This window comes from Dipodomys ordii, unplaced genomic scaffold, assembly GCF_000151885.1.
Source record: "Dipodomys ordii isolate 6190 unplaced genomic scaffold, Dord_2.0 Scaffold83, whole genome shotgun sequence".
NCBI classification, from domain to species: Eukaryota; Metazoa; Chordata; class Mammalia; order Rodentia; family Heteromyidae; genus Dipodomys; species Dipodomys ordii.
In genome coordinates this window covers 3,111,136-3,125,678 of record NW_012267299.1, presented here as the reverse complement: position 1 = coordinate 3,125,678, position 14,543 = coordinate 3,111,136, and the positions used below count along the sequence as shown (strand labels likewise).

Here is a 14,543-nt window from a genome sequence, read left to right as displayed (position 1 = left end):
TCAGCACCACATAAGCAGAAAAAGCCAGAAGTGGTGCTGTGGCTCAAGTGGTAGAGTGCTAGCCTTGAGCAAAAGAAGCTCAGGGACAGTGCCCAGGTCCTGAGTTCAAGCCCCAAGACTGGCCAAAAATAAAAAGTATACCAATGGTACGGTTTGACCTTTATGTGGATCTGCTTTTTAAAACTCCAGACATTTTTAGATCACATTGTAGTCTGATTTACTGATTTGTTCACACAACGTCCTTATGAAAAGGATAAACTGTCTTTTGCAGCAAATATGCAAACTTCGCAAGGACATTTAAAGCCCCCAGCCCGCCCCCAAACCCGCCGCGCTGAGCATCACGGAAGGTGCCCGTTAAAATCAGGACACCCGCCGGCCTCCGCCGCCCGACCCAACCCGGGAACTTGAACTCCCCGCTGCGCCGTCCTTGGGGGCTGCTCCGCCCCACCCCGAGCCCAGCCCAAGCTGGCCGCTGGGCATCGGCCTGGCCGCACCCCTGCGGTTCTGTCCCCGGGGCTGCCACCTTCAAGCCCTGCAGACCCGGGCGCGCGCACCCGGTAGATTTCCCTTGTAAACCCCGGAGGAATGGGCTGACTTTCAAACCCAGGTCATCCTCCCCCGTGGGTACCAGGAGCCGCGGCGCCTCTTGGGACTCCTGGGCAGACCCCAAGCGGGGCGGAGGGGGGCTCCAATGGGGGTACAAGAAGCGAGAGGGAAGGGGATAGGGATTCCCACCCCCTCCTCCCCTACCCTAAACATCGACTCTCTAATCCATCCCCCCCGCCCCCCGGGACCCGCCAGGGAGTGAGGAAAGCTACTAATGACCTCGTGTTTGCAAAGACACCAACCCCGGGGAGGAGAAGCCAGTCCGTCCTCTGGGAACCCCAGACCTGGCACTCGCGTCCCTCGGCGTCCCCGCGCCGACAGGGGGGACCTGGGGGAGCCCGGGTCTGCAGCCGTCCCCGGTAAGGGGGCACATCGGCCCCCAACCGGAACCGGCCGCTTCCGGGTGTCCCCGCCGATGGCCCGGGATGCAGGGGTCCCCGCCAACGCCGGGGCGTCTGAGGGATGCACCCCGAGGTGCGCCGGCCCCACTCCCTCCCGCCGCCGGCCAGGCGCCCGGGCCCGCGGGCTCCGACCGCCCCGTCCTCACCTTCCCCGGTGACGCCGCCGGAGGCAGCGGCCGCCAGCAGGACGGCGCCCCCCAGCAGCCACGCCACCCTCGGACTCCGCATCCTTCCTTCCAGCCGTCCCCGAGCCGGGCCACGAGTTCGAAACTCAGAGCCCCGCTCGCGACCCCCTAGCCTGGCCGCTTCGCATCGGCCCCGATCCGAGCCACCACGCTCGCTTTTCCCAGAGCAGGATCCGTTTCAGTGAAACCCGAGCCGCGGGACGCACCTGCTGGAGGCCCCGCCCCGAGACCGGAACACCCGGCTCCGCCACGCCCCTTTAGAACGCCCGGGGACCGGCCACGCCCCCTCCGGCCGCTCCGAACCCAAGCCCCGCCCTCGGCCACCTGTCCGCTTCTCGGCGCCGCCCCCACCCCACCACGCGCTCCACTCGCCCCGCCCTCCGCCGCTCCCCACCGCGCCCGACGCTGTCCCGCCCGCTCCTAATAAGGAAGAATGGGTCCCACCGCGGTCCCGGGCCGCGGGCGGGGGGCGGAGCTGGTGAGGCGACTGTATTGGAATGCAAATAACAACAAGGGTGCGGAGGCTCCTCCCGGCTCGGACGGCGGCTGGACGTGCCTTCGCTCCCCGGTTACCTGGGGAGAGCCCGCTCCACAGCCTGTCCACCTCTTCTGCAGTCGGAGCCTGGGTCTGAGCGCCCAGCGCCGGCGGTCACGGGCAGAACCCGAGGTTCGGTCCGGGGAAGCGGGCTGACGCGGGAGCGCCGGCGGAGGGGTGGGGAAGGGGCCGAGCGCCCGCCCGCCCGGCCGCCCCCTGGACCGCGCGCTTCCCGGGCCCCGAGCCCTCCGCTGGGAGCTGCACGGTGAGAAAACACGGGAACAACAGCTCAGTTACTGCTGGTGAGCCTTCCTACATTGGAGCCTGGAAAGGTTAGCTGCACTCTCCAGTTACACGAATCACAAAAAGCAGTTTGCCAGTGTTCACCACACTTAAACCCGAGCATCACTGCTCCATGCAGGCTTCCACCCAGGTCCTCTGCACTGAGCTTAATACATAAGCCGGGGCTGGAGGTGTCACTCAGCGATAGAGTCCACACAAGGTCCTGGGTTGATCACACACACACATACACGGAAGCAGAGAGAAATATGGATTGGTCATGTGTGCACTGGTAGTGTCTTACTTGATAATTACTTTTTAAAGAATATGAGTCTTGCTGGGTGCCAATGGCTCACTCCTGTAATTTTAGCTACTCAGGAGGCTGAAATCTGAGGGTCATGGTTCAAAACTATCCAGGACAGGAAAGTCTGAGATTCTTCCTCATCTCCAGATAACTACCAAAAAGCCAGAAGTGGAGCTGTGGCTCAAGTGATAAAGCATTAGCTTTGAATGAAAAAGCTCAGAGAAGACATCTAGGCTCTGGGTTCAAGCCAAGGACTAGCATAAAATAAATAAGAGCCTGGCCTAGTGGTACATGCTTAGAATCCCAGCACTCAGAAAGCTGAGGAGGATTGAAGGTTCAAGGCTAGAGACCCTGTCTCAAAATTAAAGGAAAAAGACAATAACATGTTAAGTTTAAGCTGGGCACTGGTGGCTCATGCCTATAATCCTAGCTACTCAGAAGGCTGAAATCTTAGGATCACAGTTCAAAGCCAGCCCTGGCAGGAAAGTGTGTGAAACTCTTATCACCAATAAACCACCAGAAAACTGGAAGTGGCACTGTGGCTTAAGTGGTAGAGCACTTGCCTTGAGCTGAAAGAGCTGAGGGACAGCACCCAAGCCCAGAGTTCTATCACCACAACCCCCCTCCAAAAATAAAAGTTAAGTTTACTGCTGACTCATTTGAATAGCTGTTGTAGAAGAACAGAGAAGCCACTGGAAGGATTTGTATGCAGAAGAAGATCAGACATATTTTGAGTAGTTCCAGGGAACAAAAGATGATAGATGAAGGAGCCTAATTTCAGCTCAGATGGAAGGAGCTGGTCCCAGGACTGGAAGTACCCTCCAAGGTGAAGGGTTCTGTCCCAGGATCAGGGGTCAGAGTGATCCAGATAGCCTCTTGAGGACCTTGAACCCTGACAATCAGACATTTGCCCTTAAGGACCAAACCGGTGAGTCAGTTGCTAGTAACAATTACTAATATTTGAACAACCATAAGCCAAATGACCAAGTTTAAAATTCTACCCCAGATTTCTCCACTGCAGACCTTTAACATCTCCATACATCTTGTGTTGTGTTAATTATGTCTAGAAGCCTATCAAGCATAAGCCCCAAATAAAATTCCCACAAATCTCTCATTTCTTTTCACTGTCTTCTCCATCCTTCAAATTATACAGACCAGGAAACATGGCTTTGTTCCTGATTTCTTTATGTTCCATAATTGATCTCTCAGCAATTCTACCTTAAAATGATATCCAAAATACCATCCTTGCCCAGATGATCATTACCTTTTGTGTATATTATTTTAATGACCTGCTAACTTGGCTTCATCCTTTTGCATCCAAGCTCCTCACCTGTCTCACAAGTAAGCCTGTGAAAATGTCTATCAGGTCATTTTTTTCCTTACTTGAAATTGGACAATGCTCCCCACTTCTCTCTTGGTAAAAACCAGATCTAGCTGTGCGCCGGTGGCTCACGCCTGTAATCCTAGCTACTGAGGAAGCTGAGACCTGAGGATCATGGTTCAAAGCCAGCCCGGGCAGGAAAGTCCATGAGACTCCTATCTCCAATTAACCACCAGAAAACCAGAGTGGTACTTTGGCTCAAGTGGTAGAGCACTTGCCTTGAGCTGAAGAGCTCAGGGATAACATCCAGGCCCAGAGTTCAAGCCCCACAACCACAAAAAAAAAAAAAGACAAAAACAAACAAACAGATCTATCCCAGGGATGTGCATACTGTCCTTCCTTCACCCCCAACCTCCTTGACTTCAACGGTTATTTCTCTCCTAGTACTGCTTTCGTCATTTATACCCCTGCTATTCCTTTGTATTTGTTATCCTTTGCTTACAATTCTTTTCCTTTGAATATATCTGAGCTTATCTCTCTGAGTTGGATTTTCTTTTGGCCTTTGTTTTTTAACTTTAGATTTTTTTTTTTGTCTGCCATTTGAACAAAATTGTGTGAGTATGTGTATGTGTAAGTACTGGAGTTTGAACTTGGAGCTTTGCACTTGCCAGTCTACTGCTTGAGCCATATCCTCAGGTTTGAAGACTTATAAACACAGGCCAGGACTTTATCTGGACAATATGTTACAGAGACAAGTAGAAACAGGGTGACTCATTACACCATGGGAGATGCCAGCATAATAACCAATATCACCTTGGAGGGGAAAAATGATCATTCTGTGGAGAGCAAAACTGGCACCCTCACCTCACCTGATGGTTCAGGTGACATCTGCACTAGTGATCACTTAATGAATTAAGTACATAAGGGGTGAGGTTCAGAGAGCAGTCATGGTGCTGCCTGCTTATTACAGAGATGGGACAGCTGATTGGCAGAAGCGGAGATGCTTTCCTAGGCAGCCCTGGTGGTGGGTAGGATGCCTCCTCCCATCCATTTCTCACCCTACTATTGCCACCCACAGCTCCTCCCTGACTGTTCTTGAGTCCCAGGCAGGCCACTTGCTCATCTGAGCTATGAGGACAGGGTTGAGAATGGGCTCAACCACTAATGGCTCCACACTGTGCTCAGGATTCAAGTTCAAGGTCTTTTTTTGTGGGGGACTCATGACCTTCTAGTAAGACCTTCTGGAGCACTCAGTGCAGGATGGAATCAGAGCTCAGCTTCCTGTGGAAAAGGAGAACAGGTAATGCCAAGCACGGGCTCTGGTACTGTGTTGAGCTCCCAAAGCTCTCAGCGAGGAGGATGTCAGGCTCACCTGGCCTACTGGCCCTGAGTGATGCCACCAGTTTCCTTTCTAAGAAACCTAGTTGCAAGTGCTGTCTTGTAAAATTGTCTGCGACATCCTCTTTAGAGAAGAAACAAAACAAAACAAAATTCTTGCAGAGTAATTACTGCTTTCTTGCCAGTATTACTTATTCATCTTTCCTGCTGCCAGGTGGTGAGCCTAGGGCCACCACACTGTAGTGGTTCCTGAGTGACTCATCCTTAGATTCTCATCAGAGAGAAAGCAATGGAGGGAAGGGAAGGGAAGGAAGGAAAGAAGGAAGGAAGAGAGGGAGGGAGGGAGAAAAAGAACAAATTTATTTTTCCAATCAGAAAGCCATCACATTTATTGAATTTATTGGAAAACACAAAAGTAAAGGAAGGAGAGAAGAGAAGGAAAGAAAGAAGGATGGACTGAGGAAGGCCCAGGGGAGGGAGGGAAGATAAAGAATCTGCTCACAGAGATAAGTCTTAATATTTGCTGCCTGCTCTTCCAGTGAGGGCTGTCTTCTTTCAAAATTTGGATTGAGACAACTTGCATTGCTGTTTTGTTAGTTTTCCTTCACTCAACAAGATGGTAATGTTTCCTCAAATGCTTAAACTGTCCTCTGTAATATCACATTTAATTGCTGCAGAATATTCCATTTTGTTATTAGGTTTTAATTAAGCTGTTGTAAATATCCAGATTATTTCATAGTTTTGTGGTTGGGCTTTAGACAACTCAGACATAAACAAATCCTGGTGTGTGTGGTGTGTGTGTGTGTGTGTGTGTGTGTGTGTGTGTGTGTGTGTGTGTGTATGTGTGTGTGTGTCTTTGTTTAGCTTCAGACTGTTTTTTAGGAAAATAATATTCATAGAGATAGGTAGATTTGCTAGATAATTTTGTTTAGCTGGGCACAGACACATGCCTGTGGTTCTAGCTTGAAGACAGCCTGGCCAGAGAAGTCTGTGAGATTCTTATATCCAATTAACAACCAAAAATTCAGAAGTAAAGTTGTGGCAGAGCACTGCCTTTGAGTGAAAAAGCTCGGAGACAGCTCTCAGACCCTGAGTTCAAGTCTCAGGATCAGAACAAAGAAAAGCTCTTAACTATTCGTAATTATTATCATCAGGTTGTCCTTTTGATACAGTGCACTAATTTATAGTTCCATAATCAGTGGATAGGTGTATTCATCTTTTCACATCTTTACCAGCATTTGTGTGTGTATGTGTGTGTGTATTGCTTAGATTGAGTCCAGAGCCTTTACCAGCAATGTTAAAATTTTTTCATATGTGTGCCAATTGATCCTGGGGCTTGAACTCAGTGCTTGGGGACTATTGCTGAGCCTACTCAAAGCTAGAGTTTTATGGCTTACGCCACAGCTACATTCCTTGCTGTTTTGAAAGTTAATTGGAGATCAGACTTTCATGGACTTGAACCACCATCCTCTGATCTTACCCTCTACATAGCTAGGATTATAGGCATGGGCTACCAATATTAAATTATTTAAAATCTTAACTAATATGATAATTCTGCCCTGTTCTATTTGTCTTTTTGCTGGGCCTGAGACTTATACTCAAGGCCTTTTCCAGGATTACAAAGATTACTAGGATTACAAGCATAAGCAGCTCTACCCTGGTCTTAATATGGACTTAATATGGAGTTTCCATAGAAGTGAGAAGAACTTAAAGGAAGGCGACTTGTGATCCTTGTCAAGTGCATTCCAAGTAAATGTCTACACAAGGTGTCTGTAGATCTTTGTGACATGTTACTGATTAAGATGGCTGTGTCTCTAGAGCTGCAGTAGAAACCTGCCTGCCAGTCTATTTTACTTATCTGCTCCTCATGGGTGGGGAAATCATGAGAGAGCTCTGCCTGGAAGCTTTCTTATGGGGCAAGGTGACTTCACACCAAGCTGTTCATCATGGGCAATTGAGACACACGTGTGCATAAAAGTCCTTTGGAAAACCACAAAAGCAGCACACACCTGTAAAGGTGTCTCATTATTGCTGCTACTAACTACAGCAAAAGATCCTATGAACACTGATCCTAAAAACTGTTGTCTGCCAGTGAATTACATCTGTAATCCTAGCTACTCAAGAGGCTGAGGTCTGAGGATGGTGGTTCGAACCCAGCCAGGGCAGGAAAATCTGTGAGATTCTTCTTTCCAATTAATCACCCAAAAATCCAGAAGTGGAGTTGTGGCTCAAGCAGTATAGTGCTAGACTTGCACAAAAAAGCTCAGGGACAGAGCCCAGCCCAAGACTGGTGTGTGTGTGTGTGTGTGTGCGTGTGCATGCACGCGTGCTTGCGTGCCACACACACACACAATTTGTTACTAATGGAAAAATAAACTTAAAGTAAAAATGGCTGGAGGCATGGCTCAAGCAGCAGAGGTAACTGCCTAGCAAGAATAAGACCTTGAGTACAAACCTCACTACTGCCCACCCCCTCACACACAAAAGAAAAGGATTCCTTCAGCTCACGATTTTGAAGATTTCTGTCCATGGCCAGTTGAGCTGTAGTTTGGGATCCTGGGATGAAATGGTACTTCATGGTGACATGTGGCAGGGCAGGACATTCACCTCTGTGGCTAGAAAGGGGCCAGCGTCCCAATATCCCCTTCACAGTGTAGTAGGAAGACCCCTACTCAGGCAGGCAAGCCCACCTAGTCGTCTGGAGAGACAGAGCCCACCGCAACAAAGTTGATATTAAAGAAGCAACTTTATTGAGAAGGTTCCTACACTGACCGGCCAGGGCCGCAGCACAGGTTCGGGAGCTGATACTGCGACCCCGAGCGGCCCACGTGCTGAGGTTTTTAAAGGCAAAAATCAAGGTGAAGCCTGGTCACGTAGGCGCCCAATGAGGTTTTCACACACCCAAAAGGTTGCACAGTCATACCAGACCACACGCAGGTGGCCAGTGAGGTTACACTTTGTCACATAATGGCTGTTTAAACCAGCCTATCACTTTTGGTTTAAATGACTCTCGAAATCAATGGTAAAGCGGAGCTTAAGGTGAACATACACAAAGGAGTTTAGTGGAGTTTAACATAAGCATGTTTATAGTAAACTCGGGATGTCGCCAGCATGCCAGCCAGCATGCCAGCAGGAGCCGGATTACTGGCTACCTGTTTAATCTGTCAGTCTTTAACAAAACAATGAAGGTGGGTTAAGTTAAGGGGAGGGGGACCTAGAGGCATTCTTTTCATTTCAAGAACTGGGCTGGTTGGAGCCAAGGTTTTTGTTTTTTGTTTTTCTAAAGTCCCTAAAACAAAAACAAAACCTGTAAAGAAGCTGTCCAGCTGGAGTCTCCTCTCAGGGCCTAGTTCAACGGCTATGTCCCCATGACCTAACTTCCTCCCATGAGGCCCCACCCCTCACGGGTCTCCCACCAACCTGTGGTGCCACAGGCCAAGCTAACAAATGGGCCTTCCGTATTCCAGCTAAATCCGGCCAGTAGCCATTCTCCAAGCAGGACTGGATTTGAGATCTTCTTGATGTTATCTGGTTTCTTGGTCTTCTCTTCCAGGCTTCTCCTGGAAACACTGGAGGCACTGCTCAAGACAGGCGATTGTTAGGCAGGGTTAATATCTTCCATTTCCATACCTCCTCCAGTCAAAACTACCTTTTACCTCTAGGAAGAAGAGGAGGGTTTTCCATTTCCTGGTTTGAATCTTGACTTATTTGTCAATTGGTCTCCTTAGGTTGTTTCATTTTCCCTGGGTGCCAGCTTTTTCCATCTTTAAAATGGAGCAGTACTATCCAGCTTACAAGAATCATTGTAAAGAATTCAAAGGATCAATGGGAATTGCAGAAAGAGAGGAAGGGGAGGAGGGGAGAGAGAGAGAGACTATGAAAAGCTAAAGCAATATTCAGAAGCTTTTTGAGAAATTGAGGTGTCTGGATTTGCAATGAAAAACAACTGGGAGAAGACCAGAGAGAAGAGTTACTCTGTGGGTTGGGGGGGGGGGGAGTTTAAGGATGGCTGTGGAAATGTGGAGGAAGTGTCTGGGAAATCTCAGAAAAGTGTGGGACGCTAACTTCCAGCTGCTCAGAGCAGCAGAAACCAGTTTGGTCCTGTTGTTTAGCTTTTGTAAGCTGCTCATTAGCATCTGAAGGAAGTGTCTGTAACGCCAGTCTTTAGGGCAAAGCTGGGCTGGGAGTGGGGGCGGGGAGGAAAGCTACTGGGACTTCAGCTCTATTTGCAGAATCCCAGTTCATTTCTGTGCTCAGTAAGTAAGAGCTTAAATCTCAGTTTCTCTCCCAGTTCAAGCCAAAAGTTGTCCAATTTACAAAACTTCTCAAGCCGTCAGCTATTTCTATCATTAGCCCAATAGAGAAAGCACCGTCATTTTGGAAAGAAAAAAAATTCTAATAAGAATAGATAACAAGACATATGAATTCATTTAAGCTTCACAATTTAGCAACTAGAGTTTTGTTGTTGTTATTGGAAATCACCAGCTTACAAATAGTTTGAAAAACATGGGTGAATGCTTAATGTGTAGAGCAAGCAATCATGTATGGTGTGTAACACAAAGAGTTGTGTTCACAGAAGACTCCGTGGATTGCACATGAAGGAAAATATTGGATTTGCATTTGGGGAAGAGGGAGGACTTGAACTTTTTAAAAATATTTTCTCTTTTCCCTAGAGCTCACGCTGGCATCTAGACGCATCCAGTATTTGAGTTTGGGTTTGGGAAGAATCAGAGGCAACCACTGCCCGACTGTCTAGCCCACTTCCTCAGGGTGCTGGGGAGCTGGTGTGGCTGGGTGTGGGGCTGTCCGCTCCGCAGGCAGGACACTTACCACTCAGCCCAGTTATTTGAAATTGAGTCTCACTTTAGAAATGCAAATGAATCTGTCTCGAGGGACTGAGGAATTTTTGCAACCAACACGTCATAGTGGCTTTGAAGACCATTGGAGGCCCCTTTGTTCTGGGGAAAATGCCTTCTAGGGATGTTCTGGGAGCTGAAGGGGTCGGGACTATAAATGGGCCTGCAGAGGTGGGAAGCAGTAAGAGGCTTTTGCTTTACAGTGAAAGTTCTGCGTCCTGAACAGCCCCAGGCCCTCAGAGAACCTACAGAAAATAGAGAACTTTATTCTCAAGGTAGATGGGAGTCTCGGTCCAGAGCAACATTTGTTCCTAAAATCATTCTCTCTCTCCCTCTTTCCATCCCTTCCCCTTTCATTCCTCCTCCCCTTCCCCCTCCTTTTTCACTTGCTTATTAGCTGTGTCCAGCAAACACCTCCAATTCATCGTCAGAGCTACTGCTGGCTTTTCAAATGTTGACATCCCTTCTTCCTCCTTATACCTCTAAAGGCAAATTTTATGTATCTGTATTTTTTTAAAAAAATAACTGAATGCCAATTTAAGCACACCAATTAATAGCGGGGACTCCTGAAGAAACCTACTTGGGTTTGAATCTCATCTTTACTGCTTATGAGCTCTGTGACCTTAGGCTGGATGATTAGCCTCTCTGTGCCTCAGCTTTTCTCCTCCGTAAATCAGGGATGATAATAATTTATCTTCAAGATGATTAGGCAAATGGCAGTAAATATTTGTAGAGTGCTTAGAACAGGTAACAAGCACTCAGCTATTTGTCTTATGAACCAATGGATAAAGGGCACTTTCCAAAGCTTTTCCACACCACATACATAGTCTACAGAAACAGAGGATGGGGGCCCATCTCCACCTGCCCTGGAGGTAAGAGGGGATACCTGCTACCAGCCTAGCTGCACAGGAACCCCAGGGCCTGCCATGACAAGGGCCTTGCTCTAGACCCTGCAATTTCTTGTCCTTACCACACAAGAGGTACGGCCCAGATCTCATTTGCAAGAAGGAAGTGCTGTGGTCTGTCGGAAATGTCCACTGCTTTAGGTGTGAGTCAGCTGTGACATTGACCTTGATCTCTCACATGCCAGGGAGAAATCAACCAGTAGAACAGAACAGCTGTCCGGGTACTCTGCAGGTGTCTGCATCCTGTCTGCAGGGGAGGGAGCTGGATGTAGCTATAGCAGAGATCACGTTAGCCCAGAAATTTTTGTTTGTTTGTTTTCATCAAGATCATTAACCTTGCCACCTCACCCAGTGAGATGAACGGCATTCACGCAGCAGCGTTCTCTGCAATGGAGAACTCTGCACCATAGTTCACCCAATCCAAGTTGCAGTTGATGTAAAGTCTTCTGAATTGCACGTAGCACTGAGGAAGAATAAATGCAAACTACACCCTCCACAGATTTTAAGATTCCCTCCAGGTTCGCATGCTAATGTGTGAAACACGTTAAACATTCAGCAGCCAGGACCTGTGTGCCCTCATCCACATTCTCGCCTCAATTGCTTGCCCGAAATGGTGTGCAGCAAATCAACCTTTGTCTTCTGTGAGAAGAATTCAGGCAAAGTGCAAGCAGTGAAAGTGATAGGAAAGTTTATGTGGCAGAGCAGTGAGGTTAGGTGACCATGGGAAGACCAGCCATCCCCTGCCATCTGTGGATACTAAGCTGAGCAGTAGGTTTAAGTAGAGGAAGAATTAAGGACAGGAAACAAATGTGTGCATAGTTTCAAGTCCCAGGTACAGGTGGCCTGGCTGGCTATTATCGCAGTCCTGTTTTTCCCAGGTTTTGGACAAATTGTGATGGCCGCCATCACTGGAGAGGAGCCATCTGGTTCCCATGAGATGACTTCTCTGGCTCCAGGGTACAATCTGATCATTGCTGGTAATTATCCTCATTTGGTCTGTTCTGCAAGGCTCTGCTGTTCCTTAGGGGTAGGTTTAGTCCCTGGCTTAAAGATGCTATCGATCAGCCCTGTGTCTACTAGAGCCCAACATGATCTCAAAGAACTAACAGCTTAGAACAATGACAAACACAAAATGGAAATATAGATCCCAAACACATAATGTACCTAAGTCATTATTCATGCAGCACACATGCCAGACTTTTCTTTGACTTTGTAATGAATTCAAGACAGCAAAAACAGTTTAAGTACCTGTTACCAACAGACTTGCAAGCTGGTGGCTCATGCTTATAAGCCTAGTTACTCAGGAGGCTGAGATCTGAGGATCACGGTTCAAAGTTCACCTAGAAAGTTGGTGAGACTCATTTCTAATTAACCACCAAAAAAGCCAGAGTAGAGCTGTGTTTCAAATGGTAAAGCAGCAGCCTTGACAGAAAAGGTAATGGACAGCTTCCAGGCCCTTAGTTTAAGCCAAGTACAGGCACAAAACAAAACAACCCTCCCCTCAAAAAAAAAATACCACCAACAAAACCCAAACATACTTTCAATAAACCAAAAGTGTGTTGTCCTTATGGTGAGAACCACAACATTAGTATGTGGATTTGGACTACTTTCTGAGATTGCCTGTGAGAAATTCTTATGCCTGAGTCCAGTCTACAGAGATGTCATTACCTGTGAGTTGGGAAGTTTAATTACTTGAACTCTGGGCCTGGGCGCTGTCCCTCAGCTCTTCAGTTCAAGGCTAGCGCTCTACCACTTGAGCCATAGCACCACTTCTGGTTTTCTGGTGGTTTATTGAGATTAGAGTCTTAGGGACTCTCCTGCCTGGGCTTGCCTCCTGAGTAGCTAGGATTGTAAGTGTGAGCTACAGGCACCCAGCTTGTTTACTTACATTTTACATTGCCTTTAGATTTTCCCATCATTCATAGCTAACTGCTTCCTATCACAGCTTTTCCCTCTATTGGCTCATTTCCATTGTCTACAGCCACAAAATAATGTCTTTCTTCCACCTACATATGTTGCTTATTTTTAGCCATTCAGGGGTTTGAACTCAAGGCCTTGTACTTGCTAGGCAGGCACTCTACTACTTGAGCCATGAGGCCAGTCCTTGCTGTTCTGGTTATTTTTTGGATAAGGTTTCACTGTTGTTGTTTTTTCTTCCCAGGCTGCACTGGACCTGATCCTTGTGTTTACACTTGTCAAGTAGCTGGGATGACAGATGTACATTGCTATGCTCAGTCTTTTCTTTTGAGATGAGGATAAAGAGGTCTCAGAAACTTTTTTCCTAGGCTGATTTTAAACTACTGTCCTTCCAATCTAGGATTACAAATTTATGGCAACATACCTGGGTTTATTTTTCCTTCCTTCCTTCCTTCTTATATTCTTTCTTTCTTCTTTTTGTCACTTATAGGGTTTGAACTCAGGGTCTAAGTGAGGTCTCTGAGATCTTCTGCTCAAGGCTAGCACTCTAACACTTTGAGCCACAGCACTCCTTCGGGTTTACTGGTGATTGGTTTCCTGCTCAGACTAGCTTTGAACCTTGATCCTCAGATCTCAACTTCCTGAGTAGCTAGGATTACAGTTGTGAACCACCAGCAGCAGTTTCTAGTTGTAGTTCTTTTTTTTTTTAAAGCAGAACCAAAGAGATACTCTTTATTGAATTAAATTATACATCTTATTTTTTAAAACTTGTCAAGTATTCACAAAGCAGATGGATTTTCATACAACTACCAATTGCAGAAACACAAAATAAGTTTCCAGATAATCCCAACAGAAGTAACCTTTCCTTCTATCATTAAGAAAACAAACTTTTTTACAAGTTAAAACTATTAAGTTTTATGGTGCAAAACACCAAAAACACAACGCAAAACCTATTATTTTTAATCAAAAGTATGCCTTTTCATTTTCTATTCTTGGCCCAAATTTTAATTCTTTCCAGTAGAACCCAAACCTCCTGAACCCCATTCAGTATCATCCAAGACTTGAACTTCTTCAATTTCTGGATAAAAAATCTGCCCACAAATGAGCTGAGCAATTCTATTACCCTTTTTCACTTCAAACTTCTCTTTGCCAAAATTGAACAATATAACACCAACTTTCCCCCTATAATCTTCATATATGACACCAGCTCCTACATCGATGAAGTGTTTTGAAGCCAAGCCAGAACGTGGAGCTACTCTTCCATAGCACCCAGAAGGAAGAGCTATCTGAATGTCCGTCTTCACAAGGGCTTTCTCCATAGGTGGTATTGTACAATCATAGGCACTGTACAGGTCGCAGCCTGTGGTGCGTGTGGACCCCTGGGTCGGGTCGTAGTGTGCTCAGAGAGCCTCACAAAGCGGAGCCACATGTCGCCCTCCTTGGCAGGTCATGTCTGCTTGCAGGGGGAGCTGGCGGGGGTCTCTTTTGAGCAGGGCATGGCCAATGGGGGAGAGGGAGGAAGAGACAGAGAGATGGAGATGGCCCCCTAGTTGTAGTTCTTTTTTTTTAATTTTTTTATTGTGAAAAAACTGTATAGAGGGGTTACAATTACATGGGCAAGATAATGAGTACATTTCTTACCAAGCATTGTAGCCTCCTCTTTGTTTCCCCTTCCCATCCCTTCCAAGCCTCCCTCCACAACCCAATCCTCCTTCCACTCCCCCACCAAAGTTGTAAAGTTCGTTTTCGACATGACAGCTTGTACATCTCATTGTTGCAACGGGTCCACCTGTATCCTTATTTAAACGGCTTGTTTTTCCCCTTCCCATCCACAAATTATACCAACATCAAATACAGTGAAAGCAGGGGTTATACTGTGGGGGAGGGACATAAAAA

General features: G+C 47.2%; 1 protein-coding gene and 1 pseudogene across 1 annotated transcript in view; both read right to left on the bottom strand.

Moving 5' to 3' along the window:
• Window positions 1–1,349, bottom strand: part of F2rl1 (coagulation factor II (thrombin) receptor-like 1) — a 10,090-nt gene extending 8,741 nt beyond the window's left edge. Inside the window, exon 1 of the mRNA XM_013025243.1 lies at window positions 1,154–1,349. Coding sequence (XP_012880697.1) covers window positions 1,154–1,235 — 82 coding nt within the window. The 5' untranslated portion in view covers window positions 1,236–1,349. The remainder of the gene's footprint in view (window positions 1–1,153) is intronic.
• A 12,302-nt stretch (window positions 1,350–13,651) lies between these two features.
• On the bottom strand, window positions 13,652–14,145 carry LOC105992406 (annotated as a pseudogene).
• Between the last annotated feature and the right edge of the window lie 398 nt (window positions 14,146–14,543).